Source organism: Cnephaeus nilssonii (genome assembly GCF_951640355.1).
Source record: "Cnephaeus nilssonii genome assembly, chromosome: 3".
In the NCBI taxonomy this organism is placed as follows: domain Eukaryota; kingdom Metazoa; phylum Chordata; class Mammalia; order Chiroptera; family Vespertilionidae; genus Cnephaeus; species Cnephaeus nilssonii.
The window spans coordinates 56,316,326-56,336,927 of record NC_137074.1 but is presented as its reverse complement, the minus strand read 5'-3'; the positions used below and the strand labels follow the sequence as shown (position 1 = coordinate 56,336,927).

General features: G+C 52.1%; 1 protein-coding gene across 1 annotated transcript in view; it reads left to right on the top strand.

Annotated features, from left to right (window-relative positions):
* PDIA5 (protein disulfide isomerase family A member 5) overlaps positions 1-20,602 on the top strand; it is a gene marked incomplete at its 5' end in the record, with an annotated part of 83,635 nt that overhangs the window by 36,171 nt on the left and 26,862 nt on the right. The window contains 5 exons of the mRNA XM_079762150.1: positions 2,079-2,171; positions 6,038-6,098; positions 11,294-11,361; positions 17,767-17,858; positions 17,951-18,022. Of these exons, the coding sequence (XP_079618276.1) occupies positions 2,079-2,171; positions 6,038-6,098; positions 11,294-11,361; positions 17,767-17,858; positions 17,951-18,022 (386 nt within the window). The remainder of the gene's footprint in view (positions 1-2,078; positions 2,172-6,037; positions 6,099-11,293; positions 11,362-17,766; positions 17,859-17,950; positions 18,023-20,602) is intronic.

The window sequence follows — 20,602 nt, the reverse complement described above, 5'->3', positions numbered from 1 at the left end:
CTTCTGCTTGTCAGCAGTCTGTCCAGCAAAATCCTTCCTATGTCTAAGTGGTGAGGACCAACGGTGCCTAGAAACCGAGATTCCGATGGCTCTCTGGTGACCTTCTTCAGGCCCCGTAGCCATGAAGTCATCCTGAAGACCAAGGTGCAGGTGTTGGGCGGTTCCCTGGGATGCAGAGCACCCGGAATAAGACGGCTGAGGGTGGGGTCAGGGCTGCTCCCTACACACTTTCCCGCCCAAGATCTTTGAAGAGAACCTATGAGTGGGATTATTCAACTTCAGTTAAAGGAGAACAATCTCTACCTGAAAAGCAAAAGACTGCAAGCGTGAATGTTTCAATTAATACATTAAAAGAGGCTGTTTCTTTTTCCATCCACATCCATGTTTTTTCCTTGATGCTGAGGAGAGGGTAGGGGAATGGGATACTGCGCTAACCCTTTAACTCAGCTCGTGCTGGTGTGGGACAGGAGCCCCCCAGAGTCCTGCCTAGTTTGGGTTCCTCGCCCACTGATAGTCACCTGAAAATCCCAGACCTCCTCCTCACAGTCAGTGTGTGAGCATACATTAAAGAAAGTGTGTTCACGTGCGTCCGGGGTCTCACAGGCTCTTGAAGCCCACCGTGCACCCTAGATTGAGAACCCTGCACCAGGTGTTCTGCAGCAGCGCGCAGGTGGGCACCTGCAGCGTCTCTCTCACGTGGCCCAGTGGGCAGGTGCCTCTGCAGCTGCGGGTGAGTGTGGGCCTCGGGAAGGCCCTGCCGGTTCCATTTTGGCCTGTACTGTCGCAGTGTAGCTTAGACAAGGGGCTGGGGAAAGGCCATCTGCCTTTGCCAGGGGGCAGCTCTGGTGGAAACGCCCTCCTCTTGCCAGGGGGTGTTTCAGAGCTCCGTTTGGATGGACAGGGAGCATTACCTGAATGAAATCCTTCCAAGTCTTGGCTATCCCCCGTTCTCCTATAATAGCTCCTTCCAAATAGCAGTTTCCAGAAATAAGCCTCATGCGTAGCCTCACTGAGAGGGTCTTTCCCTTACTCACCCCAGACCTCCCTCCCTCCCCCAACACACACAGGGACACGCCCAATTCATCCTGTGCTCAGTGGAGTTTGAGCAGAGTGGACAGAAGCAACAGAATCTTGCATCACATCGGGGGATACTGAGGTCTCTGTCTGTTGCCACAGAGGCCGGCAGCTCCCTCCAGGGTGGAGGGATGGAGGCTGGCTCGTTTCTGGTACCCATTCCTGGTTCTCAGACTTTGAGCACCATTTCCCAGTGACAGAGGAAAGGGTATGCTGCGGGTGTCCTGGACCAGTGACGTGTGGCAGTGGGAGGCGGGTGGAGGGAGCTGCCCCCTGGCCCCCGCCCCAGGGTGTCTTTCCCAAAGGAAGCAGAGACCGGAGTTGGTTGTCCACGTGACAGAGGCTACTTCAGCCCTGATCCTGAAGCTCTTTGTCCGGTCTTCAATCCTGGACCGTCTAGACAGGAGGCCAAGGAGAGAAGCACAGCAACCACGCCACAGAGATGGGCCCCCTGCTCTGGGGCTTCCCATCCTAAGCTCCACAGAGGAGGGTCAGGGTTAACGCTCTCACTCAGTTGAGATCACGAAATACCAGGCGGGTTACCAGTAGGTGTGATTACCTACTTACCTGGTGAAGGCTTTTAGTGGCTGCATGAGAGTGAAAGTATCTCCTCTGGGCAGGGCTGGAGACTTTTATTCAAATCCATCAGGGAGACTTCCTGGAGGAGGTGGGATTTAGCAGAGTGTATCTCTGGTTTGAATAAGCCAACTGATTGTCTCAAGCTTCCTTTTTTGGTTCCATGAAGCACAGTAGGATGGATCAACTGACCAGATAAAGTGTCTTTGGCTGAAAAATCCTGGTGGAGGAGGGTGCATTGTTAGGGCCCTTCGCAGTGACATCAGTGGGCGATGGAATGGCACACTCCCAAGTGTATGCCCATAGGCCACATGCAGTTCCCTTCCAGGCACCTGGGTCTCCAGGCAGGGAAACAGGCAAACTTCGGACTCCCTCACCTCCCTCTTCCCGGCTAAATCGAGTTTTGCCTTCTGTCTTCTTTTCCTCAGTCCATAGTGGCCTTTCTGAAGGATCCGAAAGGGCCCCCGCTGTGGGAGGAAGATCCTGGAGCCAAAGATGTTGTTCACATTGACAGTGAAAAGGTAATGTATTTCCCATCAGTTCTGATGGTCGCTGGAAGCGTCCCCTGAACCACGGCCTCCCAAGGACAGGTGCCCAAGGAGCTGAGAAGCGGGGGTGTTCTTAACCAGCTGTGCTTTCCTCCAGGGGAGCTGGGCCAGGGCCCTCCTACCCGATGCTCCTCCCCAGCCTCACAGGCTGCCTGAGAGCTTCCTCCACTGACTCTTTCTTAATGTATTTTAACACGGTTAGAGTTTCCTTATAAGAATATCTATTTAAATGTCCTCTCCTCATTATGTCATCTGGTTGCTGCTGGAATGGACTTTGTGTGTTTTGCTTTTTAAAAAAGTGGGTTTGAGTTTGTTGTTGTTTTTAAAGAATAATCTGCGAGGTTTGGGTTATATTTCCAGAGGCTTGGGTCAGGTCTCTAATATTCTGAGGCATTGTGTAACTTTGAACAAATTGTTTACCCTTTTTAAGCTTCAATTTCTGGGTTTTGCCAGGATTTGGGGGTGGGGGGGGGTGGGGTTGGAGGTACTGATTTATCATCTCCATACAGCCCTGACTCTCTTTCCTTTTTATAAAGCATGTCAAGTGCCAGGAGGTGGTGGCACCTGTGCCTGTAGCTATGCAACAACAAACAGCTCAAAAAGATGTTGCTCCTGGGTAGGTTTTGTGATAATATGCAGTTTTAGCCCCTGGCCAGTGACAGCCTGGTGCCTCCCGCCCCCAAGATGTGCATGTCCTCGGGCTCCTAAGATTGCTCTTCTGTGACTAGAAATATTAAACAAATATTTTTTCACATCTGTAGGCAGTCCCCTTGTTATACTTTCTGCCATTTTCTCTCATGTGGAAATATAGATACAGCTGCTTTTTCGCTAATCAAATCCCCACATGAAATAACTATAAGTTCCTAATGCAAGTTGAATTGCCGATTCATATTTGTAATCCATCCTTACTGAAGGTAACTAAGCATCTTTGAATGTAAAGTAATATTTGTTATTACTCAGGATATGAAACCAAATTGTGACAGGCTCAGAAAAACTTTTCTTCTCAGAGCTTTTACCAGGTTTTTATCTGTAGGGATTCCAGATTATTTTCAAAGTGTTTGCCTCCTCCATCCCAAGTCAGGGTCAAAGATTGGGTTACTAATTCTGTCTTAAAATGAGTGCCTTTTGGCCAAGACATGGAAGCAAACTAAGTGTCCTTTGATAGATGAATGAATAAAGAATATGTGGTGTATCCTATATAATAAAGAGGTAATATGCAAATTAACCATCACTCCAACACACAAGATGGCTGCCCCCATGTGGGCACAAGATGGCTGCCACAAGATGGCCAGAAAGGGGAGGGCAGTTGGGGGCAACCAGGCCTGCAGGGGAGGACAGTTGGGGGAGACCCAGACCTTCAGGGAAGGGCAGTTGGGGGGGACCAGGTCTGCAGGGGAGGGCAGTTGGGGGGGACCAGGCTGGCAAGGTAGGGCAGTTGGGGGCAACCAGGTTGGCAAGGGAGGGCAGTTAGGGGTGACCGGGCCAGCAGGGGAGAGCAGTTAGGTGTCGAACAGGCTGGCAGGGGAGTGGTTAGGGGGTGATCAAGCTGACAGGCAGAAGCAGTTAGTGGCAATCAGGCAGGCAGGCAGGCGAGTCGTTGGGAGCCAGCAGTCCCAGATTGTGATAGGGATGTCCAGCTGCTCGTGTGTATATACGATGGAATACTACTCGGTCATAAGAAAAGATGAAATACTGCCATTTTTTACAACATTGATGAATGTTGAGAATATCATGCTCAGTGAAATAAGTCCGATGGAAAAACAAGAACCATATGATTTCATTCATGTATATAAAACAGAAAGCAACAAACAAAGGAAAATAGACACATACAACAGTATGGTGGTTACCTGGGAAAAGGGGAGTTGGGGGAGGTAGCAAAGAGTAAAGGGGGCCAGCCCTGGCCGGTATGGCTCAGTTGGTTGGATGTCTTCTTGTGCAACAAAAGGTTGCTGGTTTGATTCCCTGTTGGGCTCATGCCCAGGTTATGGGTTCCATCCCCAGTTGGGGGCGTGTAAGAGGCAGTCAATGGATGTTTCACATTGATGTTTCTCTCTCTCTCCTTCTCCATTCCTTTCTCTCTAAAAATCAATTAAAAAAAAAAAAAGTAGCCCTAACCAGTTTGGCTCAGTGGATAGAGTGTTGGCCTACTGACTGCAGGGTCCCAGGTTTGATTCCCGTCAAGGGCACATGCCCGGGTTGTGGGCTCAATCCCCAGTAGGGGGCATGCAGGAGGCAGCCGATCAATGATTCTCTCTCATCATTGAGGTTTCTATCTCTCTCTCCTCCCTTCCTCTCTGAAATTAATAAAAATATATTTTTTTAAAAAGTAAAGGGGGCCCAATATATGGTAATGGAAGGAGGCTTGACTTTGGGTGGTGAACACACAATGCAATGTACAGATGATATATTATAGAATTGTACACTTGAAACTTATCTAATCTTATTAGCAAATGTCATCTGATTAAATTTAATAAAAGTTTTAAAAATGAGTGCCTTTGCTCTCTAGTTATATAAACAAGAGTAAACATTTTCAGAATTTATTATAAAATGTTTTAAATTCCCATAAATTATTTGTCATCTTCTCTATCTAGCTGAAAAATTATAAGTAATGTGTATTCATTGTTGGAAATTTAGAAAATATAGCTTAAGCGTAAAAGAAAGAAAAAATCACCCCATCCCTTCCCTTAGGGATACCACTGCTGGTATTTTCTGTAGCCTTTTAGGCTTTCAACATAATGCACTACATAAATATTAACAAAAGTTTCATTAGCTGTTATATGCTGTTTTGTAACTTGCTCCCCCACCCCCACTTAATGTAACATGCACATCTTATTGTGACATTAAGTGCCCCTCTTCATAGTTTGCAGTGATGCAGCAACATTCCATTGTGCGGATGTGCCATCATCTATTTACCTAACGTCTTGTTGCTGCCAGAAAGCTGCATTTTGAAATTTCCTCTTATTTTCCTTATTGTTCAGAAGAGAAAAACCTCTAATTTTCTTCTATGGAAACTGGCTAGAGGAGCTCATTTTAATCAAAATATGCTCTGTCGTGGGGCCTCTTTGCTGTCCTTAATAGATTTGCCTTTTCCTGAACACCCTTGGCTCTCGTGGGAAGAAAGGTCTCCTGCCCTGCTCTCACAGAAGGCTCTCCATTAGCACTGTTGTGGCCTTTGTCTTTTTACATTGATTGTATTTATTCAACCAAGAATTTTATATTGCCTAACAATGTGCCGGGCACTGTTCTCTAAGGGTTTTACAAATACCCATGATCAGTGTAGCTTGGAACCTCCTGGGGGTGGAGGGCATGTCTTGTCCTGTGCTCACAGTGGGCTCTGGGGACATGGGTAGTGGGGGCCGGGCTGGGGCCGGGGGAATAGATTAGAAGATATGGGTTAACCCCATGTTCCAGATCCCTGTCTGGCCGTGTCAGGCCTACGTGAAAACAACCATTCATCACAGCACAGCCGCTCCATAGAGCCTGGTCGACAGCCTCTTGTGGCATGAAAAGCTCCCTGTAGACGTTTCATTGTTCAGGTGGAGCTGAAAGTAAAGCTGGTAGCCTGGTGCCGACTCCTTCATCCCAGCAGGTGGCCTTGGGAGAGCCATTTGTCTGTTCGGGGCCTCAGTTTCCCCATCTGTAATATGCAAGGGTGGTTCAGAAGAAATGGTCTCGGGTTCTTTCGGCTCCTGACACGCCATGACTCTTACCCCCAACCCCCAAATCTGACAGTGGGATTTGCAGTGCTCGCCTGCCCCTCCCACCACTGTGGTCCCTGGGGGATGGGCCTCTGTTACTGTGTAATGTGTGACCTGTGGTGTTCTCTGCTTGTGCCTCAGGACTTCAGACGGCTCCTGAAGAAGGAAGAGAAGCCGCTGCTGATGATGTTTTATGCCCCCTGTGAGTGACCGTTCTCCTTTGGGCCAGAGCTTGTTACTCAGATTCTTGGCGGGGCAGCTAGGGGTTGTGAGGCGGGGAGACTGGGAACAGGCCCCCAGTTTCTCACTTAGAATCACGCTGCTCATCCCATCTCACCATCTGTGCCTCTTTTCCTTCATCTTGACCATTTCCTCTGGCTTTACTCCCTCCTGCTTCTACACCAGTTTTTCTCTTGCTGGAATCGGCATTCTTCTGCCCTCTTCACCCCGAGGTCCACCCAGCCACAACTCAGGTCTCCTCTCAGGTACCTTTCCCTGCCCCTCTGCCTCCCAGGGGCCGGAAGCCCCTTTCCTGCCAGGTGTGTGCCTGGTGAAGCCTCTGCAGAGTCCCAGTGCGCTCTCCAAGGTGCTGCCGCTGCTCACCACCCGGAGCCCTGCTGGCTCCTGGCAGCTGCTTAGCAGCTCCTCCTCCAGCTCTAGCTCCTGCGCACCTCTGCTGGTGCCACCTGGGAGGGGAGGGGAGTCAGGACCAGGGAGAAAGTGGTTCCGTCTCTGGATACGGCAAGAGGCCATGGGAATAGCAAAGGATCACTAAGATGACAACCAGAAGAACTGGGTTCTAACCCCAGGGATGCTGCCAGTGAGCTGGGTGACCGTGGTCAAGTCCTTCACCTCCCTGTTCCTCGGCTTCCATTTATGGAAAAAAAGGGGTTGGATCAGAGCAATGGCTTTCAAACTTTTTGACAGCATTAAAATTTTTTCATTGAAACTCAGTACTATAAGTACACATAAATTATATATAAACAAGCTGAAACAGAAGTTTCACAAAATCATACTAACCTTTACTATGTACTCTACCAGATGTAGTACCCACTGATATTTTCTTTTTTATTCTGTTTTATTTAAAAGAAGTCATTGGTTCTTCCAACTACTTCATAACCCTCTAATAAAGGGTCAACCAACTCTGGCCCCCAGGCTGGCTGCCTTCTTTGGTAAATGAATTTTTGTTGGAACACAGCCACATCCATTTGTTTACATGTTGTCTGTGGCTACTTCCAAGCAGAGTTGAGTAGTGACAGTATGTCCCCCAAAACCTCAGATATCTCCCGTCTGGGCCACCCCTGTAGTCCAGTGGGTCCTGACCCACAGATTAGGAGATAGTGGACCAGAGCCTGTGTGAGGCCCCTACAGCTGGGACTCATTGACCATCACATGCCCCTCATGGCAGCCAGATGCCTGACAGCTGGAGAAAGGGGTTGTGGGTAGTGGGAGGTGGGTGTGCCCGGGCGGTTCTGTGGCTGGGCTGGGTATTGTGGGCTATGGCACTGGAGTTCTGTTGAAAGTCCCTCTTCCTGAGAAGTTCTTAGAGCAAAGGCCCCTCCCACTCCCACCTTAGTGACCATGCCTCCCCAGCTGATGCTCTTCTGTGGGGTTCTGGTGGTCCTGCCTGACCTGGGGCTATTCACCATGACAACAGCCTCTCTCAGCTCATGTTGATCACTGTGTGGCCCACCTGCCCTCCCCACAGACACCTCACTGGCCCCAGGGGTGTGCCTGCCTGTGCCTCTTCCTAGAAGACCTGGCTCTGCCTAGAGTGCTCCGTACTTTAACCCCAGGTCATCTGTATATATAAAAGCCTAAGCAACCAGTCAACTATTCGACTGTTCGACCGGTAGCTATGACATGCACTGACCACCAGGAGACAGATGCTCTGATGGGTAGGTTAGCTTGTTGCTGGGGTTGGGCCCATCGGGACTGGGCGAGACAGGCTGGACATGCCCTGGAGCCCTCCTGCAGTCCCTCCCTGGCCCCAATCGTGCACCGGTGGGGTCCCTCGGCCTAGCCTGTGCCCTCCCGCAATCTGGGACCCCTCTGGGGATGTCTGCAGGCCAGGCCGAAGGACCCCACTGGTGCACGAATCCATGCACCAGGCCTCTAGTTTGCTTTATAACATTCACTGGTTGGTTTCACCCCATTTTGTTTCTCCTTGGAGGGGTCTTTTTAACTGCCTACCTGTGAATTGCTTCAGGATTGTCCTGCCTACACATTGTCCTGCCTACACTTGAGGACATGAACTCCCTCCTTTGGTTCATGTCCGGTCCCTCAGGACTCGACACACTGGTTAAGTGAGACTAAAACAGTGTATGTCAGTATATAGCACGTGTCACAAGCAGGATCCTGGTATAACCACAGGATCAGTATAATGACACCTGTTCATCCCTAACAAAGAGTGGTTTCCTCGCAGTTTGCACCTGAATGTGTCATCCCTCTCACCCACTCCAAGGCAGTCTGGCAGTGTGCCCATCCTACTAATCACAGAGGGCAAAGATGCCAGCATGGTAATTATCATCACATAATGGAAAGCTGGGTAGGAGAAGTTAGGTTCCTTGTAGGTGTCACAGCAATTAGTGGGGGAGGGAGGGAGAAAACGCACAGCTGTGAAGTTCAGATTTGTGGTGGTGGGGGTCAGATTAGATGTTCTCCTGGGTCCTAGGTGAGGAACCCCAGGATTCTTTTGCTGTTGTTTTTAATGAAACACAGTTGTGCTTTTATTCTACTCAGACACTCAAGTCTTCCATAATTGAGCTTATGCCTGGGACACACACCAATTCTCTAACTGGGGAGCCTTTCAGGGCTCTGACCCTTTGATCATGTTTGGGGTGAAGGAACCCAGAGGCTGTGGGAGCCTTTAGTTGTGACAAGGAATCTGGGTCCCCAGGACCTACGGTTTATTTAGTGAATGTTTGTTGACTGAATTAACGAGAAAATAATAGGCTGACTGCTCTAACCTTTAGGGTTTGAGAGGGCTAATTAGTCTTATCTCTTCCCCTGCCTCCCATTGAATCAGTGGGAAGATAAACTCAGATAGGTACCGGCTCTGTGTTTGGTAACTGGCATGGCCTCTTCCCCCAGTACTTCTTCCCTCTGCTGGCCTCCACCCACGGGGACAGTTGGCCGACCCACCACTCATTTGAGGGTTTGGGTGGTCATGTTGCTGCAGGCTGCAGCCGGGCAGAGCTGGAAGAGAGAGGCTGCACCTGTGGGGACAGGTAATAAATTAGGCTCCTGACGGATGAATGTGGTACAGTGGGTGTCAGAGTCCCCCCATTTATCAAGTCACCGAGTAAAAGTGGGCGAAGGGCTGCAAGTGTGCCTCCTATTTTCTCCCCTGGGTTGTGAAAGGACCTCCTCCATTCCCTGTGGAAGTGTTTTCCTCATGGGCCAGAAGGCAAGCTCTCAGGCCTGGTGTTGACTGAGCCTCCCCTGCTGGATGCCTGGCTCTGCCCCTCAGCCTGCAGGGCAGGTGCTGTTTCTACTGCACAGGTAGGGAAGCGGAGGCTCAGCCTCTTATGTCAGTGCCCAGGGCCATACAGGCAGCGAATAGTCAAGGGGAGATGCTTCCCCAGAGCTGTGCTCCTTCCTCTGCCGTGCAGCCTCCCGGCGTCCCCACTGGGTGGCATCCACCTGGTGGAGGACGGTGTCCAGTGAAGTGGGCCTTGGTCCTGCCCTCAGAATCCCACAGTGGGAGCTGCGTACGTCCTCTGACAAGTTTCCCCTTCATGACGCTGTGGGGATTGTGCTATGGTGGCAGCTCCTGGGGAGGGCACATCTTTTTTGTTTGTTTATTTTTATTAATCTCAGAGAGGAAGGGAAAGGGAGAGAGACAGATAGAAACACCAATGAGAGAGCATCATTGATCAGCTGCCTCCTGCACACTCCACACTGGGGACCGAGCCCGAACCCAGGGTAAGTGCCCTGATCAGGAATCAAACCGGGACCTCCTGGTTCACAGGTCGATGCTCAACCACTGAGCCACGCTGGCCGGGCAGGGGAGGGCACATCTTGTCTTCCCAGGGCAGATGCCTGGGGTCACCCTGCGGCCTGACCTTGCCACAGCTTCTGCTCTCCTAGTCTGAGCCTGAACTGAAGCCCAGGCCTAATATGCTGGGGGGAGGGGGGGGTGCATCTGTCTGCCAGGCAGGAATGTCAGGGAGGGGGTCGTGGGCATTTTGAGAGTTTTGTGTCAAAGTATCGTGCATCACACCTTGTCCAGTAGACTTGGTATTGGGAGGTTCGGGTGGTCCTGGGGAGTTTGACCTGCTGCCAGCTCCCCAGTGTCTCTATCTCTCTGCCCACACCTGCCAAGTCGTTCGCTAAACATGGATTAGACTTGTCAGCCTGCTGCCGCCTGGCCCTGTCTGCTCTGTGCCATGCTGAAATGAGATCCAGCCTAACGTGGGGTTCCGGGCAGCTTTGGTGTCGGCAGCCTTCAGATGCATCTCAAAGCCTGCTTTGCAGCAACGTGGCTGTCAGACAGCCTTGCATGTCAGCATGTCCACATCTGAGGAAATGGTGCTGGTGTTCTGCAGGACCCACACTGATGTGTGGCCGCTCTGGTTGGAGGGAGGAGGGGGCTTTAAATCAAGGTCACTCTGAAGTAGTAGTGGATGTTTGGGGCCTGGCTGTCTTGGCCCTGAGCTCCCCAATCCCAGGAGAGGATTGTGACTGGCTGACCACAGAACCGCAGAGAGGGTAGAGCCAAGAACATCACAGAATCCTCCAATGTCAGAACCGTCCGGTCCAACCTCCTCATTTGCCAGAAGGAGCAGAGAGAACGTGACGAGTCCAGGGCCATCCACCAAGTGGAGGGAAGATGGGGACTCGAGGCGTGTCATCCTGGCCTGGCGCTCTTCCCACGGGGCCAACAGCCAGCTTTTTCATGGCCGGCCGGCCTCCAGTCCTTGAGCAGTTATCCTTGTTAATGAAGGAGAAGAGGCACAGAAGTCCCAAAAGTCATTGTATCTGTGGTTGCGCATTTTCCTAATGATATTTGATCCAGGTTCCTTTGCAGCCCCTGGCTGGGTGGTGAGGGGAGGCTCTCAGTTGTGCACGAAGCCGGTGTTCTCCTGGCACCGGGTCTGGTTCCCAGAATTCCTCTGGAGCTCCCTGTCAGCTCTCAGTGATTTAGTGCCTTGCCCTCCTCCAGCTGTGTCACGTGTGCTTCGTCCCTCCCACGTGTATTGTCACTGCTGGGCTCTGTCCTGCTTCATGGATGTAAGCTCTTTGGGGGCCAGCGCCTCTGCCTCCAGTTCCCGTGTGTTCGTGGAGGCTGGGTTCACGTTTGTGCATAGAGGTGGTCCTGAGGGGAGGGAGGGTGGAGCGCAGGGCCCAGCACCCATAGTAACTAAGTTTGGTTTTCCTCCCACTGGTGACCAGGGTGCAGCATGTGCAAGAGGATAATGCCGCATTTCCAGAAGGCTGCCACCCAGCTGCGAGGACACTTTGTAAGTGAGGCCCGAGGGCCAGGCGGGGCTGGCTGCTTCCCGGCTGGGGAGATGCCGTCGAGCAGGGGCGGGCGGGGGCGGGGGGAGAGGAGGGGAAGGGCAGGTTTTGAAATCGTGAGGGGGACTGATCCTATGCTGCTGACCCTGCTGCCCTGGTGTGTGGCTCAGACACCTGTCCTCGGGGAATGTTGAGAACTGACTCCATGGAGTTGCTGGGACCAGGAGAGTTTAGCACCTGTCAAAGGCCAGTAACGAAATAGCTAAGAAAACAGCAAGAAGCACAAGGGGTGTTGCCGGGAGGCCGGTGGCCAACAGCAGACCATCGGGGTCCAGAATGACTGGGGCTGGGCTCCAAAGCGGGCCGAGGCTCCTGATGACGGGGAGCCCAGTGGCAAAGAAAGGGGCCCAGTGACACCAGTGGCCGCCGAAGGCAGGAGCAGGATCCTGAGGCCGTCTCCTTCCCAGGCTGCCAGGGCTCCTGGGTCCCTGGGAGGCGGGAGAATGGTGGAAAGGAGGCAGCCCAGGTGGGAGCTGGAGCCCTGGGTCCTGAAGGAACGTGGGCAGGGTGTGCAGGGCAGAGCAGACCGAGCACAAGGTGTTTCAGAGGGACCTGAGCGGGGAGAGGGGCCACTGAGGAAACGGGCCTGCGGAGCAGTAGGAACAGCCAGGTGGTCAGTGAGAGAGGAGGGGTGCTGGGCGGTCAGACCCCACCCAGGGCTGAGGATCAGTCACTGGTGGTCCTTGCCGGCTCTGTGTCCCCCACCCTGCCAGGCTTGTCTCTTCTGTACCTGCGTCTGTCCATTTCTCCGTTTACCCTTACCCACAGAGGTTTTGGGTTTTGGGGGCAGGAGCGGGTGGAGAAGTTTCTCGGTGGCAACAAAGAAACAACAGCTAGGTCCTCTGGGGAGCCTGGGAAAATCCATGCGCCTCTGATGACAGGTCATCGGGAGGCCATCTCCGTGGGGCCAGCCGGCGTCCCACTAAGGGCATTCTGAGTCTTAAAACTGCATCATGATCTTTATGGGTCAAATGAAGTTGGTGATTAGTTCAAAGTCAACTCGAAAAGTTTCAGTGGCAGCACCTGGGTATGGTGGCAGCTCTGCTGGGCGGCTGCGAGGTCGGGTTCTCTTTTGACCTCATTCTGGGGATACCAAGGTCCTGCTTGGTTCTCACTAGTGAATTTTTAGCAACTTGCCTGGAGACGTTTGGCCGTGGGGCACACATACATCACTCTGGGGACGTTTCACTTCACATTTTGGGGCCTCCATAGATACCATATTTTAAGATTATTTTGCCCGGAGAAAGACTTAATTACCCACAGCGTTCTCCCTGTCTGCCCCCGCATACACACAGAAAACTGCTCAGCTCAACTTCCTAACTCTGGTGCAGTGGAAGGTAAACAGCTCCAGCCCCAACCAGATCACAAACTACCTGGCCAGCCCCTTCAAAGCAGGCCAGGTCTTGGTGCCAGTTTCGGGCACCTTCTGGAAGGTTCTCAGCCATCGCTGCATCTACCTGTCAACCCCAGTGGCCTCTCCCACACGCCCACAGAGCTTGTCTCCGCCACACACGGCCAGGTGTGCCCTTCTTTGCTTTTGTTCTACATCACTTTGCTCACCAGTTGACACTAATTATGATTTTCTCACTGAAATGTGAGCTTCTTGAGCACAGGGGCTCCGTTTGATTCATGTCTGCTTCAGGCGCACAGAGCTCAGAGCCAAGTTCATAGTAGGTACCCAATGCTGATAAACGGGTGAATGGGTGCGTGGTTTGCTACTCCTGGGTCCATTTTAAGCTCTTTACTTACATGAAAGTAATGTTCCCCCTTTCAAAGGAATTCAAAACATCAGTTACTAAGGACAAGAACAAAGTGGGAAGGACGTTTCTGGCACCCAGGCCTTCCCCCTTGGCCCTGGGTTCACACCGGACTCTTTTGCGAGGGTAGCCCTGAGGTCACTTCTGTTAGGGTGCCTGGGCCCCGGTCGAGAAACAGAAAATGCGAGCCTCCCAGTTCCCTAGACCACGTTACAGGAAAGGCAGTGAGGTTGTCCGGGTTCCAGGATCGGCCAGGTGTCAGTTACCTCGGCCTAAGGCATCCATGTCATGTGAACTCAGCCATTGCCTTGCTTCTCTCTTTTCTTGTTTGAGGTTTATTTTGTTTTGTTTTCCCCTTAGTTTCTTAGGAAAACATCTCTGCTTTCCTTCGAAAAGTTCTCACCCTTTCCCAGCTTCCATAAAGGGGGAGGGTGCTGGTCACCATGGACACCACCCACTGTAGGAGGGATCTGGAGGCCCCAGCACATGGTGCAGCCACAGCTCCCCAGAAACGGGGTGACTAGAGGTGCGGATTCCTTTCTGTCCTCACACACAGGGCGGAGATGGGCTGACAGTCCCCAGAAATCAAAAGCTTGCTTCCTCGCTATTGCTGAAATCCAGCTGGGTTAACGCCTTCTGTCTCCTTTTCATCTTTGTCATCTTTGAGCCCGTTTTGGCCATGTCTATGGCAAGGGTCATAAATCTGCCTCTTCTACAGATGTCTTGGGAGGTATCCAACCTGATGATATCATTAAGACGGAAGCCAGGCCAGGTCAGGGATGCGCAGCCTCTGCCATTTTCCAGACTGAGGTCTGCCTCTTTTGTGCTGTCACTGACGTCTGGTGAATCATCGGTGTCTGTCCCATCTACTACTAATTGACATCCTCGTTAGCAGGGGTTGCTGCTCCCTGATCAGAGCCACCAACAGAAGGAGCCTGTCCCCGTCTGCCTTCTTTTCCCAGCCTTGCCAGATCCACATCTACACTGTCTCTTGTTAACCTTGGCCACGATGGACCCTCTGGGTGCAAACACTGTGAAACGGGTCAGTCGTGGTGACAGATTTGTGCAAATCAGACTCTCACTAACCATCAGGGAGATCTTGGCAAAGAGCCTTGGAGCCTCCATTTCCCCATCTGTAAAATGGGGAGAGAATGGTAAGCCTGCCCACCTCACTGGAGTGTGGAGACAGGTCTGTAACCTACAGACACTTCACAGATACAGATGATTGACACCCTGCTGCTCGGTACTTGCTGTTCCTCTCACGCACTAGATGGGGGTGCTCCCACTAGATGGGGGTGCTCCCTCGGTGCTGCTTTCCGCCCTCTTTTTTTAGTAGCACGCTGGAGCAAGGGCCTGGCGCTGCGCTTCCCTTGACTCGTTATGGCCTCTCCCTCAGTGAGCTTATCTACCTCCATTGCTTCAACATAATGTAGCTCCAAGCAGCCCGAGTCCCTAACTCTAGTACCACGTGCCAGAATGCCTGCTTGACATCTTGGACTGGATTTTTCTCCCTGTGTTCTAGATGCAGGATGTCTAAAATAAAATTCTGTATCTTCCCACCTGGCAGACTGCCCACTTCTCTTCACGACTCTCCTGAGTACCCCAGGTTCCTCTGCCAATGTGCCAGGGCATCATCACACATCTCGCCCTCACGGCCTCCGTCCTCTCTCTGCCCCCATTCTGGGTCAGGCCCTGGTTCGCTCACACAGGGTGGTTGCCAAAATAAAGACCGTTGACTTGTCTCCCTGATCTATGGCTTTCCCGGGCAGCTCAACCTCTCTACTTAAAGAATGCAGCCAGGAAGCCTGCCATAGCTCTCCAGCACCTCCTGAATAAAGTCTGGTTTCTTAGGCCTACAAGTCTTCCAGTGACCTCAGCAAACTCATCCAGCCTTCATCACGCCCTTCTGTGTCCTGCAGTTCATAAACTGATGTGTTCCTAGAGCCGAATCTTGTTTTGTTTTGCCTCCTTTTTACCTTCCGCAATGTCTGTGGAAATCTGACCCTCTTGTGGGCTCTAGTTCACATGTCACTTGCCTTATGGAGCTTCTGTGATCGGTCCTGTCACAACGTGGGCTAAACATGAGGAAGAGCGTGTGGTGCCAACAGAACAGCCCCGGGCACACGTGGCTCAGTGCCAGGCGCTGTGGCCCCAGCTTCTCCTTAGGCTGAGACCAGTTTTGCCTCATTCAACTTCACAAACTCCTAAAGGGTTTGTACGAAGTTGTTTAAAAAATATGTATCTTTTTAACTAAGAAATGCCCCCAAAGTGTTCTAAAAGTGCTACAGAAATTCAGGGAATTTGTAGTTCATTATAAGCAAAGGTGGTTTGGAAAAGCTGCCGGGGAAGGTGGGATTTGATTTGCCTTAAGGATGAATGAGTCTCCAGTGTGGGCACCTTAAGCCAAGGGATTGGAAGATGCAAAATAGGGGCACGGTGTGTGTTCTGGAAATGAGACCAGAATTGCAGAGCCTCTTAGCAGTACTACTGAAAAGACCTAACATACAGTGTGTTTTGAATGTTGTAGATCCTTGTACTATTTCATTTAATCTTCACAGCAACCACAGGAGGTGGCCGCAGGCGAGGAAACTGAGGCACAGAGACAACTGTGACTTATTCAAGGAAATGCATCGACTAAGTGGGGAATTGGGATTCAAACCCAGCCTCCTGACCCTGAGCCCTCTTCCTCGCCACTGTGGTTCGCTGCTTGTCTGCGAGGTGCCTTAGACCAGCGGTCGCCAACCTTTCGGACCACCGGTTGGCAGCCGCTGCCTTAGACAGCACTCGGTCCAACTTCCTCCCTGTGCAGAAATCTCAACCTGTCCCATTCCTGGGAGAAGAAAAAGTCTAGACCCTAGGAGGTGTGCAGTGAAGGGTTTTGTAAGAGAGAAGAACTCAGAAATGAGGTGGGGAGTGTATGTCTTTGAGTGTGAAGTTAGACTTTAGCCGGTACTCAATGGAATTGAAAGGTTTTGTGCACGGGAGTGATGTAATGAAAGAGGAGGATGTGGAAGATTAATCTTATGGTGAATGTACACCGACACTAGGGAGATCAATCAGACATAAAAAGGAAAGAACTTTAAGTAGACAATTATTACTGGAAAAGGCTGCTGAATCAGTCTGGCGAAATGAGCAGCATGGCTTCTCGAGGGTCCCAGGGCTTCGAGTAAGTTCTGTTTCAGGCTTGTTTTTCCTATGTTTTTTGCAGCATCCCAAAATGGGCTTGCTAAACATTTATTGTGTGCCCGCTGTGTGCCAGGCATTGTGCGAGGTACCTAAAACAGTCAGAAAGACGAGTTTCGATGCCCCTAGGGATGGAGTTGTCAGAGGCACAGGTGGCTGCCACAGTGGGAGGATTTGGCAGGAAATAAAGAACTTGATTACTGAGCACAAATTTTGTGCTAAAATCTCGGATATGGATCATCTCACTCAGCTCTCCTAAGGGCCCTGTGATGGTCTGATCGCCCGCATCTTCCAGACAAGGAACTTCACTCAGCGACGGCAAGTGACTGGCCCAGAGTCACATGACTCCAACGTTGAGGCAGTCTCCTGAATGAAGTTCATTGTCCAATGAGAGGACTGCTTACCTTTTTCTCTTCCCATGCTTCCTTACGTATTATTCAGCAAAAGCCAGCTTCCTGGGTTTCTTCTTGCTCTTCTGTAACTGCCGCTGGCTTTTTCGGACTTCCTTTCCCCTCTCCTCTCCGCCGCCTGCTCTCTGAAACAGCCTTCCTGTGTGTGGCCCCTCCATCTCCATTCTCTCATGAGAGCAGATCCCGAGTCCTCTTTCTGGGCACCTGATCCTGCCCTGGAGAAAGAGGTTTCTGCTCCAGGAAAGATGTTTTAGGGGACCCTGCTCTGGGTTGTTCTTAGAGCAGCCCTGTCGTCGATAACAGCCACTAAAACTCTTTCCCATGCCGGGGTGCTGGGCATGTGGACCCCTGCCACCAGAGCATGTTCAGACTTCGGAGACGGTGGTCAGGTCAGGCGGTGGGTGATGGTCCCAGACAGGAGGAGGGAGTCGGGGAGGCCTAGCAGGGTCTGGAGAGAGGAGAGTTAGGCAGGCGGGTCATCCTGACAACCACACGGATGTTGCACAGGAAGCCAAGGTGGACGGGCCATGAGGTATCCAGGAAGGTGTCTGAGGACACGGTGGCATGGCTGCGTGGTGGTCCCATCATTTGGGAGTAGAGTTGACACGGGCAAAGAAGAGTCCTAATCTGTCCTTGGTGGCCGTGGTCCCCCTCCAGGACCTGCTTGAACTTAGTAGCAAGGCCAGGTTTCTTCCTCAAACCCCAGAGCCTTGTCTCTGCTCTCGGATGTTCTTCCTTCAGGGCAGGTGGAAGACACCTGTGCGAAGGGGGCAGCACTGGGGCCCAGGTGCCTCTCCCAGAGCGTGCGGCTGCCATTCCCAGCTGGCCCCGCTTGCCCTGCTCCCTGCTGCCCTGGGCTGCACCTCTGTTTCAGGGCCTTTGTCCTGTTCATTATGTCCCCATCGTTTTTGGTGGGACAGCTGGACAGGAGGCACACGGACAAGGTGAGGTGTCCGCTGGGCAGAGGGTGGACAGGTTGTTCTCCCTTCGATCCGAGGTGCTGGCCGGGATGAACATCTACCCCTCGGAATTTGAAAACATCAAGGAGGAGTACAACGTGCGGGGCTACCCCACCATCTGCTACTTCGAGTAAGTCCCCTCCCTCCCTGCGGATGCCCGCCGCCTCCCCGATGGCATGTGCATCCCCGGTTGAGCCCACGTTGTCTCTACACGTTTTACAGGAAAGGGCGGTTTCTGTTCCAGTATGAAAACTACGGGTCCACGGCCGAGGACATTGTGGAGTGGCTGAAGAAGTAAGTTGGGCATTCACCTGCAGGCGGGGGTGGGGGAGCTGGTGCCCAGAGGGAGGGGCATCCGCCAGGCCCCAGGGTGGTCCCTGGTCCTAGGGCTCTGGCTGCGGTTTGAGGACGAGGGCGAGGAAAGGGGAGGACCCGTTACGCTGCCCACACAGCTATTTCTGAGTTGCATCTACGTGGGAGGGTGGGGAGGCTCTGAGTTTAGGATGCAGGAGTTGGGAGGATTTGGTGTGACTTTGGCTGTGATGATCGCATTTCAGATAGTTTTTTTCCTTATACGATCGGTCTCGTGGATAGACGTGTTTCTCACCAGATGCCAGGTTTGAGACCTGTCACTGTAGGTCTCTCTGAAAATAGAATTGTCATTTGCGTGTTATTTCAAACATAGCACCATATCAGGTGCTGTGCAGCTACTAGACATGTTCTGATGCCGTAGGCGTGCAGAGCGCTTGGCTGTTCACCCTGCAACTCCCCACAGACACTGCTTCTTCGCAGCCTGTGGTCCCCGTTTGGTAATGGGATTAGGCCCCCGATACCCCAAAGCACCCCCTCACCCGAAGGCCCCTCGTGCTCAGCGTAGATTTGGCGTGATGGGTGGACCCTGACTGTGTGGATGGGGAGCGGGGGTGGGGCCACCTCTCCCGGAAGCCTCCCAGGCCGGCCCAGCTGAGCGCTCACCTGCTTGCTTCCTGCTTGGCCTGGCATCGGTTTGCACTTAACCAGTCACAACCGCTGTGTGGTCATTTTTGCATAATCCCAGCTAGCATTGTGGGGGCTCTACTTTGTGGCTGCCACTGTTCTAAGCACTTTAGGTGGATTCTCTTCCAGTCCTCAGAACAGCCCTGAGAGGAAAATATGGCTATTACCCTTGTAAGAACGAGGTAACCGAGCACAGTGATCAAGTAGCTTGCCCTAGCTTCTGCCGCTGATAAGCTGCCGGGCCAGGGCCCACCAGCTGCAGCCGCCGCAGTTCCCACCATCACCACCATCTGATAGCAGCTCCCACTTCAGGAGTTCTGGTCGGCCCCTCCCCCGTGGCCAGCCTGGTGGATATTTGTTGACAACATTACCTGAGGGGCCCAGGCTTAAAGAATAGTCACCAAAATGTGGAGGTGGAAAATGTGTGCTTTCAGAAAGGGAGAAGAGGATGAATGTTGTATCAAAGAAAAACCCCACAAGAAACAAACTATTCGATTCTAAAAGTCGAAACTCTCAGTCCTCTGTGCCCAGGGGCCTGGGAGATGAAACACAACGATAGAATGTTGTTTATGCAGGGTCTTTGATTTCTTGGAGTATTTCCTATCTCTCTTCCCATCTGTCACCTCATTTCCAGCCCCTGCCCAGGAAGGCAGCTGCCCATTACACATGTTCATTGTCTCAACCTGGGCCTTCGCTGCCCCCATCTTCCTTTTTCACTCGATAACAGCCGTGTCCGCTCCAGCAGCCAGGCATATCGCTCCGCTTTGGGAGGTTTCAGCAAACAACAGTCTCATTTGTCACCAGAGCATAAAAACCTGCCTGCTTCCCTCCCCTCCTCTAACCTTTTCTGGTTTCAAAATAGACTCTTGTCTTTTTGAAAGGATAGGTTTGGTTTTTTTAAAAAAACATATTGAGAATTGCTAACCATAGACAAGGAAAACCTATCTGTGGCGTTTCTGAGGCGGATTATTATCTCCTCCTGTGGCCTGCCACTCTGTCCCCACCCCTGCTGTCTGCACACGCCCGCCCAGCTTCTCACCGATCTGGGCTCCAGCCTGAACCCCAGGGCTGCCTCCAGGTCTGTGTCCTGGGTGGGTGCCTCCCTACTTCCCACCGCTCCATCACCCCTCCCTCTCCTCACCCACCTTGTTAGCAGCTCCGGCTCACCCCGGGGTCTCCAGGTTGGTGGGATAACTCCAGGCAGGTAACATCTGGGTCTCCCTGGCAACCCATCCAGAGATGCCCAGCCACCTGTTCACTGTGTCCGGGGACACACACAGCCCACTCCCCCAGCACAGTGGGCAAGGAGATGGCCTCCGGAAAGACCCCAGTGAGCGGCCTCATCTCACACCCAGCAAGAACTAGCAATGCCACTGTGCTGCCAACTGGCTTAATTGTTTAAAACTCTTTTAAAATTAGATTTTAAGGCTATTGAAATGAGATATGTTGTTTTAGAAAGACTTTAAAATATCGTTATGCAACAACAAAAAAGCCCCCCCTCCCCTCCCCACACACACACTTCCCAAAGATAATGGGATGTGTTCTGATATTTTGGTGAATTTCCTTCTAGATTCTCCTCCCCTCCAACACACACACATATACCCAGCTCTGAGTGCCGGTAGTTTAAGTCTTTACCAGATTTCCCCCAAATCCTGGTGGGTAGCAGTGACCCACCTCTCCTGCTTCCCTGCCCTTCTTCCCTGGGCCTCTCCATTGCTCACAGCAATGGCAGCCCAGGGTGGAGAGGATGAGGGTGGATCCAGCCTGGCTAATTCTCTGGATGACTTTCGGAAGCTCGAGGAAAAGAGCCCAGATCCTGCTCTCTGACGAGTGACGCTGGTGGGTGGGCACAGTGCGAGGCTGGGCGGGGAGTCCCGG